The following is a 12,936-nucleotide window of genomic DNA, read 5'->3' on the forward strand; positions in this document are numbered from 1 at the left end:
CCGCCTTGGGTCTCAGTGACAAAGAAGAAGAATGCAGATTTATACCCCACCCTTCTCTCTGAATCAGAGACTCAGAGCGGCTTACAATCTCCTATATCTTCTCCCCCCACAACAGACACCCTGTGAGGTGGGTGTGGCTGAGAGGGCTTTCCCAGAAGCTGTCCTTTCAAGGCCAACTCCTGTGATAGTTATGGCTGACCCAAGGCCATTCCAGCAGTTCAAGTGGAGGAGTGGGGAATCAAACCTGGTTCTCCCTGATAAGAGTCTGCACACTTAACCACTACACCAAACTCGTGGACTATAAACCTATATAAATAAATAATTAGTAATGATAGTGATGGTGAATAATAACTCAACATCGTTTTTGGAGAAAGCAATTTTATGGACTTAGACTATCTAATGGGTTAGAGTAGTGGACCAGGATCAGGGAGACTTGGGTTCGAATCTCCACTATGCCATGGAAGTTTATTGCGGGACCTTGGATTAGGGTTGCCAGCTCTTAATTGCAAAATTCTGGGGTATTTTGGGGGTGGAGCCTGAGGAGGATGAGTTTTGGGGAACAGAGGGAAATCAGTGGGGTATCCTCCATCTCTGTAATCTGGAGATCACTTGCAATTCCAGGAGACACCCAGGCCCACCTGGAGGCTGCCAGTCATAGACTCTCAGCCTAACCTATCTCACAGGGCTGTGGTGAGGATAAAATGGACAAGAGGAGAATGATGTAAGCTACTTTGGACTCCCACTGAGAAAGGAAGGATATAAATTAAGTTAAATAAAACAAACATGTGTATACTCATAACTGCAGATATAAGAAACAAAACAGGAAGAGAGAAATGCCAAGAACTAACTACTGAATTTAACCACTGATGCATGTAGTTGAAAAATTACTTGCGGAAGAGTATGTATCCAAATGCATCACAGTGTAGAATACTGTGCTCATGCCACCATACATTGTAAGGATGAATTAGATGGAAGAAAGGGTAGCTTAATTTTAAACATATGGAATCCCACCTGCAAATAACTACATCTTTGAATATCATGCCCAATCAATCTTAGCATGACCTGAGTTCTATAGTCAGCCTTTGTGACAGGTATAGATGCTATCTGAAAGGAGACAATGCAGATTTACCTGCTACTGTCTGTGAATAGTAAAGATAATGCATAATTACCTCCAGTCTGTATGGCTATTAACCTGTCTAATAACAACAAAGAAGCAAAATTATTGTTCCCAGTCAGGCCATAAAAATCTGTCATGGTGTTTAAGATTATGCCTTGTCAGATTTACACAGATTGCAACGCACCACAGTACAAGAAATAACCTTTTCAAGAAAGATCTGCAAGTGGGAAAAGGACATTTAAAAAAACCCAGCGCTTATTAAGTGTCCCCACTTACCAACTTCATCTTTGATGTTTGCAAGTTCAGCCGAGAGCTCCTTTTCTTTCACAAGGGCATTTTCGTTCTGTTAAGACAAAGAACACAAGTAGCGGCTTGGTTTATCCCTGCTAAGAACTTGCACATGTTCATTTGCTAAACCTGATTACATAAATTCTTTAGTTCTGTTTTATTCTTCATTGTTGCCAAAGTTAACTTAACACACAGTTGTAATTTTCAATGTTAAATATGATATCCAATGAGTTACTGCTTGGAAAAAGCTACATTCTTCATAAGTATAACGACGAACTTACTCTGGAATTTTGAGAATTTGGGGAAAGGAATAGTCAGTATATGTTGAGTGCCTTGTATGCTACACCAAATGCATCAGAGAAAGGAGGAAATTTCAACTTATATCCAGACTACTGAGATCAGTAACCCTGGAGAAAATGGCTGCTTAGAGGCCAGATTCAATGGTATTATGTCCTGCTGAGGTCTTTCCCCTCCCTAAACCCAGGCTCCAGTCTAAAATCTTGAGGAATTTCCCAACCCAGAGTTAGCAACTCTTCTTCAATCTTTAGCAAATTTACTAGGGAACAAATCCCACTGACCTCAATAATATTTGATTTTGGGTACATAGGTTTAGGATTGCATATGTTTAGGATGGCATATTGTGTCCCCCACAGGTATTTTGAAATGCATAGTTATAAATCTTGATGGTGAAAACATTATGTCCTGGGATGACTCTACATATCACCATGGTATACTTCAGACATCCAACCTGCTTATTTTATTTTGGGGCCTTGATATGGGAGGGTACTACAAACTAAATGAATCAAGAATTCTACATAAATATGAACCAGGAATAATGAACAAAGTGTTGGGCTTCAAGGGGGAGATTAACTTCAGTCCCACCTTGAATTCAGTTACAAAGAAACAGAAAGTTTAAAAATGGAACAAATTTTTAAGTATGTGGTACAACAATTTGTAATTTATTTTTGATTGATTTTAAAAAAATTCCCTCAGCCTCTTTTCCATCCAACTCAGGCTCTTGATATTTAGAAGACTATTTGAAAGAGGTAATCAACATTCTTGTAAGCATTAATATGCATAATACCAACATTTGGACCTACAATCCCCCTGATTTATGGTGCCATTTTATTAGTTCCTAAAGAGCATTTTTTGCCATCTTTCACAACAAAGAACTTCAAATGATTGGACAAGACAACATAAAACATATTTATCCTGACAATATTGAAGCATCCTTGTTAGAACATGAAGATATTTAGTGAGAGCTATTTCACAAGAGATGTATGAATCATCAGAAGACGATGAACGAAAGCCCACTGGAGTGTGATTTAGTATAATAGATGCCAGAAGCAACAGCAAGGGAAGATCATAATGCTGCTTCCTTACTGCACTACCATTCTTTGTCTTGCAAAGGATAAGACAAAGAAACATTCCACACTACGCAGGGTCACACTGATTAGAAAAACTAAATCAGGAAGCTATAAAGATATCTCCTGGATAAGAAAGCAGCAATGAGTTTTTAAGAATAAAAACCAATAAAAGCTCAATCAGTGTTCCGGTAAGCAGTAAAATAAGGTTTATAGGAACCTCTGGAAACTGAATTTGTCATGTGCCAATCATGACAGGAATTACACCTTCATTGTTTCAGTCATGGAATGGAGCTGGATCTGCAATGTGTTGTGTTGCTGCCTGGTAAAGAACCCTGCCCAAGAACTGATTCTGCAACTATTAGCTGGAAAAACAGTAATATAATGCCAATCACAATTCCACTGAGAAGGACTCAGTGGCAAAGATCTTAAGAGAAAAATAACAAAACAAAGCAAAACAAGGAACTGGGCCATCATAGTTCAAGATGGGTAGCCATGTTAGTCTGTCTGTAGCAGTAGAAAAAAATAAGAGTCCAATAGCACCTTAAAGACTAACAAAATTGGTAGTAGGGTATGAACTTTTGTGAGTCGGTGCTCACTTCTTCAGATACTATCTGAAGCTCATAGCCCACCACCAGGGGTCATTTTGTAGAAAAAGAGGTGCCATTAGTACAACTGATTTGCATATGCCACACATCCCTGACATTATTGGAAGGTGTACTACATTATATCAGCTTAGCATCTGCCTTAAAATGCTTCTTAAATTATAATTGTCATAATAAAAACCTTACTCTCACCATTCCTTTTAAATGACTTTCTCCTATGTGGCCACAGTGGCATGATGGAGATTTCCATATGTCTGCTTTATATGTTTTGGTTATTTTCCTATTTTTTGTGGGGGGAAATATTAGAAAGTTTGTCAGATCTTAAGAGTTCAGCAAAATTATCACAGGGGGTTTGAACAATGGAGCCCAGAAGCAAGTACTGGAGGAGGGGGATGTTTAAGAAAGAAAGAGCACAATATAATTTTGGTTGCACAGCTCCGCTCCTGTGAGTTCCTGCCCAAAATGAGGCCTGCCTACCACCAATTTTGTTAGTCTTTAAGGTGCTACTGGACTCTTTTCTACTGCTACAGGCCATCACAGAGATTTACCAGACTGGAAGTGGAAAATTACATCGTCATACCTAATTTATAGTGACCCAAAAGGGTTTTCAAGGCTGAAAATAAACAGAGGTGGTTTGCCACTGTTTGCCTCTGCATAGCCTCCCTGAACTTCCTTGGTGGTCTCTCATCCAAGTACTAACTTGCTTAACTTCTGAGATCTGAGGTAGGGTTGCCAGGTCTGACTAAAAAAAAAATGTGGGTATTCTGGGGATGGAGCAAGGAGACTTTAGGGGTGGAACCAGGAGCAAGGTTGTGACAAACATGACTGAACTCCAAAGGGAGTTCTGGCCATTACATTTAAAAAGACGGCACACTGTTTAAATGCTTTCCCTCCATTTGGAAATACTGGAGGATAGGGGCACTTCCTTTTGGGGCTCATAGAATTGGACCCCCTAGTCCAATCTTTTGGAAACTTGGGGTGGTTTTTGAGGAGAGGCACCAGATGCTATGCTGAAAATTTGTTCCCTCTATCTCAAAACGCAGCCCCCAAAGGCCCAGATACCCATGGATTGATTTTCCATTATACCCTATGGGAACTAATCTCCATAGGGTATAATGGAGTGTCCAGCAAACATTTCCTCTCCCCCCTCCACTTTCTACTAACCCTGAAGTGGGGGGAGGACCTCCAAACGAGAAGATCCCTGACCTGTCCCCAACTGGGGATTGGCAACCCTAATTTGAGGAGATCAGGTCATCTAGGTCAAGACATTTATCAGTTTACCACACAAAAATGCATTTAGGACATTTAAAACAGATCCTATAAAACTGAATTTATGTTGCCACGTTCTCCTTTTGGGGTCCTATCTACCACTCTCAACCAATATGTGTGGCTGGTTTAAACATGGATACTATGCTCTGCACTACAAATGGTTATAAGAGTAACTTCACTACGACACCATCTCTGAACACTTCAGATCTCATGCATGCATAAAACAGATCTTTTAGTGTAGTGTTATCTGTGCGGCCATAATTCTCATTATCTCAGGATAACATTTTCTACACGGCAAATGACCTTCCATTAATGCATTAGTAGTGGTGAACGCCATGCTTTAAAAGGTTCATGTTGTCCTTGTAAATGTGACCCAACATGTATTGTGCAGAGAATAGATCTGAGAAAGCCATATGTAAAAGCTGTTTTATCAATGAAGCTCCTTGCCTTAGGTAGCCTAAGGCATGCTGCTATTACATGCAGGCATTAGATCTCAGAAGCTAAGCAGGGTCAGCCCAGGTCAGTATTAGGTTAGGAGACCACTAGGGTTGCTATGTAGAGGCAGGCAATGACAAACCACTTCTGAACATCTCTTGACTCGAAAACCCTATGGGGTTGCCTAGGCTTTGTGGCCAGGGCTGACCCATCCACTAGGCAGGCCAGGGGAGGGCACATGATTGGGCCCTCCTGCCCACCCCTGCCTTCAGAGTGATTCATATCACCCTGGAGGAGAGGTCCCTGGGAGCCCGGTAGAGGTTGCGTGGCCTCTTCCGTAGCACCCACCCCACTCCACCCTGCCCTCACTACCGCCACCTGCCGCTTTCCACTGGCCCTGTGTGGGCAAAGCCAGAGGGTGGGGAGGCACATGCATTGCTGTGTTGCTCTGGCTTCCACTCCTGGAAGCCAGAGCAATGGTGCCACAGTGTGTGCCCTCCCTGCCCTTGCCTGTGCGGGGCTGGAAGAAAGGCAGTGGGGGTGGCAGTGAGGGCAGCAAGGGTGGGGGGAGTGGGGTGCCTAGGGCACATGGAGCCCTAGGGCCACTCCTGTTTGTGGCTCAGTGGCACAGCAACTGCCTTGATTAAAGAAGATTCAGGCCCCAGCATCTTTTCAGGTCAGGTGATGTGAAAGACCTCTGCCTGAGAACCTGGACAACTGCTGCCAGGCAGAGGAGATAGACAGACTCAGTACAAGGAAGCTGTATGTGTTCATCTAAATGCACCCAGAAATAAATTCAGTCTAAAAACTCAGGGCTTACTTCCAAGAATATTGTTTGAGCTACAAAAATGAACACAATCTTCTGCCAACCTCTGTTTGTTTTTCTATTTCTTCAGTTTGCTAGTTTAATTGGTGCATTTCTATACAGAAATACTTTTAACTCTTTTCCTTTCCACAACATTAAGCTGCTATAGTAAGACATTATCAAGATAAGGACAGGAAAATATTTAATTAAATATACAAAGTGGTATAAGAACTAAATGTGAAATGTGGGAATTGGCCCTCTCAAATTCTCCTTAAACTGGTAGCATCCATTTTGGATGAATAAAATTCACAAAGCTGCACCTGCCTACACAAAGTACATCTTAGCAGAGACGGCCCAAGTTATCTCAGTTCAGCTTTGTGAATCACATGATCCAATGCTTGTTTATCTGAGACTGCTGATTCAGTGATATTATGCTGATTCAGAAACACTGCTTGACAAAGTCAAAAGAATGGCTTTAGTCATGTTCTTATAGGTCACTGTGTGCCATAAAGTCCGATTGCCAAATCCATATGGCTGTGAATAAAAACACTTCCTAAGAAGATTCCCCACAAGCACACACTTTTAACTTTCCTTAAATCATGGGTTAAAACCTTGAGTGCCTAAATCAAGTACAACAACAGAGTATAATACAGAAATTGTCATATCTGAATATCTGACAATAAATAAGGACATAAGAGGAGCCCTGTTGGATCAGGCCAATGGACCATCCAGTCCAACACTCTGTGTCACACAGCGGCCAAATATATATATATATATATATATATATATATATATATATATATATATATATATATATATATATATATATATATATTGATTTGTCCTATGCACACACACACATATATACACACTGTGGCTAATAGCCACTGATGAACCTCTGCTCCATATTTTTATCTAACCCCCTCTTGAAGCTGGCTATGCTTGTAGCCGCTGCCACCTCCTGTGACAGTGAATTCCACATGTTAATCATCCTTTGGGTGAAGAAGTACTTCCTTTTATCTGTTTTAACCTGACTGCTCAGCAATTTCATCAAATGCCCACGAGTTCTTGTATTTTGAGAAAGGGAGAAAAGTACTTCTTTCTCTTTCTCCATCCCATGCATTATCTTGTAAACCTCCATCATGTCACCCCGCAGTCGACGTTTCTCCAAGCTAAAGAGCCCCAAGCGTTTTAACCTTTCTTCATAGGGAAAGTGTTCCAAACTTTTAATCATTCTAGTTGCCGTTTTCTGCACTTTTTCCAATGCTATAATATCCTTTTTGAAGTGCGGTGACCAGAATTGCACACAGTATTCCAAATGAGACCGCACCATCGATTTATACAGGGGCATTATGATACTGGCTGATTTGTTTTCAATTCCCTTCCTAATAATTCCCAGCAATGGCGTTGGCCTTTTTTATTGCAATCGCACACTGTCTTGACATTTTCAGTGAGTTATCTACCATGACCCCAAGATCTCTCTCTTGGTCAGTCTCTGCCAGTTCACAACCCATCAGCTTGTATTTGTAGCTGGGATTTTTGGGCTCTCATTTAGGGTTCAATATTTATTTTATACAACGTTAATTACCATGACCCCTATAATCCCTATAATGTGAAGTGCTATGTAAATGCTGATTGTTATTTGCAACTGGCATGTCTTAGGTTCACCCTCATGGGATAACAGTAGGTAGGGTTGCCAGGCACAGTTTGACAACCAGCGGAATACCAGGGGAGAGTGGGGATATGGGGGGTAGGGAGTGGGGGACTGCTGTTAGTGATTGCATTTTGTCTCTTCTGGGAAAACCTGGAAGTGACACTAGACCTTTCTAAGAATCACTGGTTTTCTCTGAAAGAGATGTCATGCCATGTGGTATCAGTTCTCGCACTGGAAACTATGATATTGCCTCAGAGTTTCTGGCAATTCACCATGAGGTGTGACATCACCCCAGGTTTTCCCTGAATTGGTCTCACACTGTCAGTACAATGGCCACTTATATATTTTTTCTTCAAAGTGCCAGTAGCAAAGGGGAGCTGCGGGGAGGGAATCTTCCATCCTCAGAGCGGCTGAAAACCCTAGCAGTAGACCAGGCAAGTGTGTGAACTGTGCTTGTGCCGAGGGTTCCTAGCTCTAAATTGGGAATTTCCTGGAGGTTTGGGGGTGGGGCCTAGGGAGGCCTGGGGTTTAGGAAGGGGAGGGTGCTCAATGGGGTATAATGCCATGGAGTCTACCGTGTAAATCAGCCATTGTCTCCAGGAGAACTGATCCTTGTAATCTGGAAATTAGCTGTAATTCTGAGAGACCTCCAGGCCCCTTCTGCAGGTTGGCAACTGTGTTAGAGCTTTTTGGCAGACAAACTGAGGCCCTCTGCACAAAGGAATGCTCAGGAGCACAGAATTTTTCTTAATTTTCACAATTGTGTAGAAGGTGGCATTGTACTGGGGGCTGGATTTCTGTGTGCTTCTTGATATTTGCATTTGCCCAAACTCTTTTATGTACATAGCTACTAAAGATACAATAGCCCTCTCCTCTAATGCATCCAGTCACACTCCTCTCCCTTAAACCCCATCCTACCAATAAAGTTCCTCCCAGCCACATTCTCCTCCTTATATTTGAGGGGTGCAAGACCATTGCTCCAATGGGAGAAACAGATGGATGTTCTGAAAGGGCAAAGGACAGAGTTCATATCCAGACTCAGAGCAGTAGATTAAACTGCTCCCCAGTACAATTCATACGCCAGACAAAGGTCAGAAGCCTGAATAAATATTTTAGAGGTATCATCGCATCCAGTGATGTGTTGCCCGCCATGATAGGGGCAATTCTTGGTATGCACTTCCATGAAATGGCCAAGCTGTAATGTGGAAACACACAAATAAATTATTGAAACAGCTTCACCATCTGATTACTGGGTATATTTCTGCCAATAAAGCAAAGGTTGCCTATACTTAACATTTGAAATACCCTTCACTGATATTGACGAGCCTAATTTTTTTTGCCATGAATGTTTTGTTTACCAGTAATTCCTATGGCTTTTTGACAGAGCTGCTGATTAATAGGATTAGATGTCTGACCTTGGTCTCTTTCTTTGAAACACTGGATAGGTATGGTGTCAGCTAATCTTCTTACCAACCTCAGGATACCTTGGAGGCAAAGCAGATTTGCAAATTCCTGACAAGTTCCATTACCTTGTAACCATGGATTGTCAGTGACTATGAAGTCAGGTAAATGTTACACTGATATGAAATGAAAAAGCCCTTAATCATCCTTAGGAGCCTGTTGACAAATTTCTATCTCATTAAACAGAACTAGGACTTTGAATTCAAGTCTACTGACCTTGAAAACATATTTCCTCTAATCTAGTACGGATGTAAATTTTTGAATTCAAGGCAACTTCGTCCCACACTGCCCAGGCCAGCAGTTTCAGGCCTCATCTTAAGCCTTGGTGCTCTTGGTGTCCTGCTCACAAAAATGATAGGGGTCTTCTCAGTAGTGGCACCTGCAAATTACCTCCCCCCACTAAAGGCTTGCTTGGTGCCTACAGAATTTATTTTTAAGTACCAGGCCAAAACATGCATATTCATTCAGTCTTTTCACTAAGTTCCATCTCCATCCCTTTTCTCTCCATTTGTTTTTATGTCTGCTTTTATGCTTATTTGAAACCACTCATTACCATTTAAAAATACTGATGATAGGTTTTCACTACTGATACTTTAGCTTACTTTTCCCCTCATTATATTTCAGGCCAATGGCCCATTCAGTCCAACACTCTGTCACGCAGTGGCAAAAATTTTTATACACACACACCCATTCTGTCCTTGATAATGCTTTCTACCAACTTTCCTGGTATTGAAGTCAGACTGACTGGCCTGTAATTTCCAGGATCTCCTCTGGAACCCTTTATCAAGGACAGAATGAGTAGGCACATTGATGAACACGGGTTATTGAGGAAGACTCAGCATGGGTTCTGTAAGGGAAGATCTTGCCTCACTAATCTGTTACATTTCTTTGAGGGGGTGAACAAACATGTGGACAAAGGAGACCCGATAGATGTTGTTTACCTTGACTTCCAGAAAGCTTTTGATAAAGTTCCTCATCAAAGGCTCCTTAGAAAGCTTGAGAGTCATGGAGTAAAAGGACAGGTCCTCTTGTGGATCAAAAACTGGCTGAGTAATAGGAAGCAGAGAGTGAGTATAAATGGGCAGTCTTCGCAGTGGAGGACGATAAGCAGTAGGGTGCCGCAGGGCTCAGTACTGGGTCCCATGCTCTTTAACTTGTTCATAAATGATTTAGAGTTGGGAGTGAGCAGTGAAGTGGCCAAGTTTGCGGATGACACTAAATTGTTCAGGGTGGTGAGAACCAGAGAGGATTGTGAGGAACTCCAAAAGGATCTGTTGAGGCTGGGTGAGTGGGCGTCAACGTGGCAGATGCGGTTCAATGTGGCCAAGTGCAAAGTAATGCACATTGGGGCCAAGAATCCCAGCTACAAATACAAGTTGATGGGGTGTGAACTGGCAGAGACTGACCAAGAGAGAGATCTTGGGGTTGTGGTAGATAACTCAGTGAAAATGTCAAGACAGTGTGCGTTTGCAATAAAAAAGGCCAATGTCATGCTGGGAATTATTAGGAAGGGAATTGAAAACAAATCAGCCAGTATCATAATGCCCCTGTATAAATCGATGGTGCGGTCTCATTTGGAGTACTGTGTGCTGTTCTGGTTGCCGCACCTCAAAAAGGATATTATAGCATTGGAGAAAGTCCAGAGAAGGGCAACTAGAATGATTAAAGGGCTGGAGCACTTTCCCTATGAAGAAAGGTTGAAATGCTTGGGACTCTTTAGCTTGGAGAAACGTCGACTGCGGGGTGACATGATGGTGGTTTACAAGATAATGCATGGGATGGAGAAAGTAGAGAAAGAAGTACTTTTCTCCCTTTCTCACAATACAAGAACTCGTGGGCATTCGATGAAATTGCTGAGCAGACAGGTTAAAACGGATAAAAGGAAGTACTTCTTCACCCAAAGGGTGATTAACATGTGGAATTCACTGCCACAGGAGTATAGCCTGAAGTATAGCCACCTTCAAGAGGGGTTTAGATAAAAATATGGAGCACAGGTTCATCAGTGGCTATTAGCCACAGTGTGTGTGTTTATATAAATTTTTTTGCCACTGTGTGACACAGAGTGTTGGACTGGATGTGCCGTTGGCCTGATCCAACATGGCTTCTCTTATGTTCTTATGTTCTTAGCATGGCGAGCCGCTTCATCTCGGAGCGGGCGACACCGCTGCGCAGCTGCTGCCTCTTCTCCGCTTCACCGTAGCTGATCCTCCGAGATGGGCTCAGGCTGAGCCAATCTTGGAGGAGCAGCTAAGATGAAGCGGAGAAGAGGCGGCAGCAGCGCAGTGGCATCGCCCACTCCGCTCCGCCTCTGAGGTGAAATCAGGGAAGGGGAGGGTGGAGGGAAGGAAGGCATTTAAAAAGTTGTGAGGTCCCTTTAATTGTGATGGACAGAACTCCCTTTGGAGTTCAATTGTGCTTGTCACACCCTTGCTCCTAGCTCCACCCCAGTGTCTCCTGGCTCCACCCCCCAAAATCTTCAGATATTTCTGGAATTGGACTTGGCAACCCTACTATGGAGGCCCAGGTAGCCAGAGCCGCTTTTCTCCACCTTCAGCAAACACAGCAGTTGGTCCCCAACCTTGAGCGGGGCAACTTAGCAATGGTGATCCATGCCTCGGTCACCTCGAGAATTGATTACTGTAATGCTCTCTACATGGGGCTGCCTTTGACTCAGATTCAGAAGCTGCAGCTGATGCAGAATGCTGCAGCCAGGCTGCTAATGGGGCTTCCCCAGCAGGAGCACATTCAGCCTGTGCTGAGCGCTGCACTGGCTGCCTGCTGCTTACCGAATCAATTTCAAGGTCCTGGTATTAACCTTTAAAGCCCTATATGGCCTAGGACCTACCTACCTGTGGGACCGCCTTGCCCCACAGGTTCCCCAGAGAGTACTTTGATCAAGCTCTCAAAATCTTTTGGCTGTCTCTGGACTAAAAGAGGCTGGGCTTAATTCCATAACAGCAAAAGCCTTCTCGGTTGCAGCCCCAATACTCTGGAACACCCTCCCAGAAGCCATCAGGGCCCTGCGGGACTTATCGCACTTCCACAGGGCCTGCAAGACTGAACTGTTTCGGATGGCATATGACATCTAATGGGAGAGGGCTGCCACCACATCTGGATCTATCGCACTTTAGTACTAACTGCCTAGGATCTGTACGCATTGAGAAAGGAAATATTATATGCCTGAAGTAACACCATTGCAATTTATTTGATTGTTTTAATATTGCTTACTGTTTATTTTTATGTTGTTAGCCGCCTTGAGTCTGCATAGAATAGGTGGGATATAAATATAACGTAAATAAATAAATACAATCATCATCATCATCACCATCCCAGATTAATTGTGCTTGTCCTACTCAATGGTACAACATATGGACACACATGAAGCTGCCTTAGTAGGCAAAGGATCTCCCAATCAGGCCCTTCTTCTGTCTTTCTACTTGAATGGCGGTTGTTCTCCAGTGTCTCAGGAAAGTGTCTTCCACACCACCCACTACCTGATCCTTTAGATGGAGATAGCAGGGACTGAACCTGGGACCTTCTGCATGCATTACAAGGAAGGTGGTCTGCCACTAGGCCACAGCCCCTCCTCCAGTAGTTTAGTATGGGAAGGGGAACTGTTACCTTCCATGGGACTTAGGTTTACAGTATTATATGTGTGGTCCATTATATGAATGGAAAGCTTGCTGTGAGTCTGCCCAAAGCCAGTGATGGTTACAGCTAAAAGACAGCACAGCCACGGTCAATGGAATCATACTGTCAGACGATCTGGTAACAGTGATTTACTTAAATGACTTTTTAAAAGAATCAGTTCAAAAATATGAGATACATCCATTCATGGCTTCTAGCCATGACCGTTAAATGGACCCTCTGCATGCATAGGCAGCATTTTGATTGACAGCTGCCGGGGAGAAGCAACTGAGGATGGCCATATTTTTTTT

At 42.9% G+C, this 12,936-nt stretch overlaps 1 protein-coding gene across 2 annotated transcripts in view; it reads right to left on the reverse strand.

The window, feature by feature from the left end:
* The window catches only part of MTUS2 (microtubule associated scaffold protein 2), a 419,757-nt gene that overhangs the window by 33,585 nt on the left and 373,236 nt on the right, over window positions 1–12,936 (reverse strand). For both annotated transcript variants that reach the window (XM_060234733.1, XM_060234732.1), the window contains exon 8: window positions 1,394–1,460. In XM_060234733.1, coding sequence (XP_060090716.1) covers window positions 1,394–1,460 — 67 coding nt within the window. The remainder of the gene's footprint in view (window positions 1–1,393; window positions 1,461–12,936) is intronic.

Source organism: Heteronotia binoei, chromosome 3, assembly GCF_032191835.1.
Source record: "Heteronotia binoei isolate CCM8104 ecotype False Entrance Well chromosome 3, APGP_CSIRO_Hbin_v1, whole genome shotgun sequence".
In the NCBI taxonomy this organism is placed as follows: domain Eukaryota; kingdom Metazoa; phylum Chordata; class Lepidosauria; order Squamata; family Gekkonidae; genus Heteronotia; species Heteronotia binoei.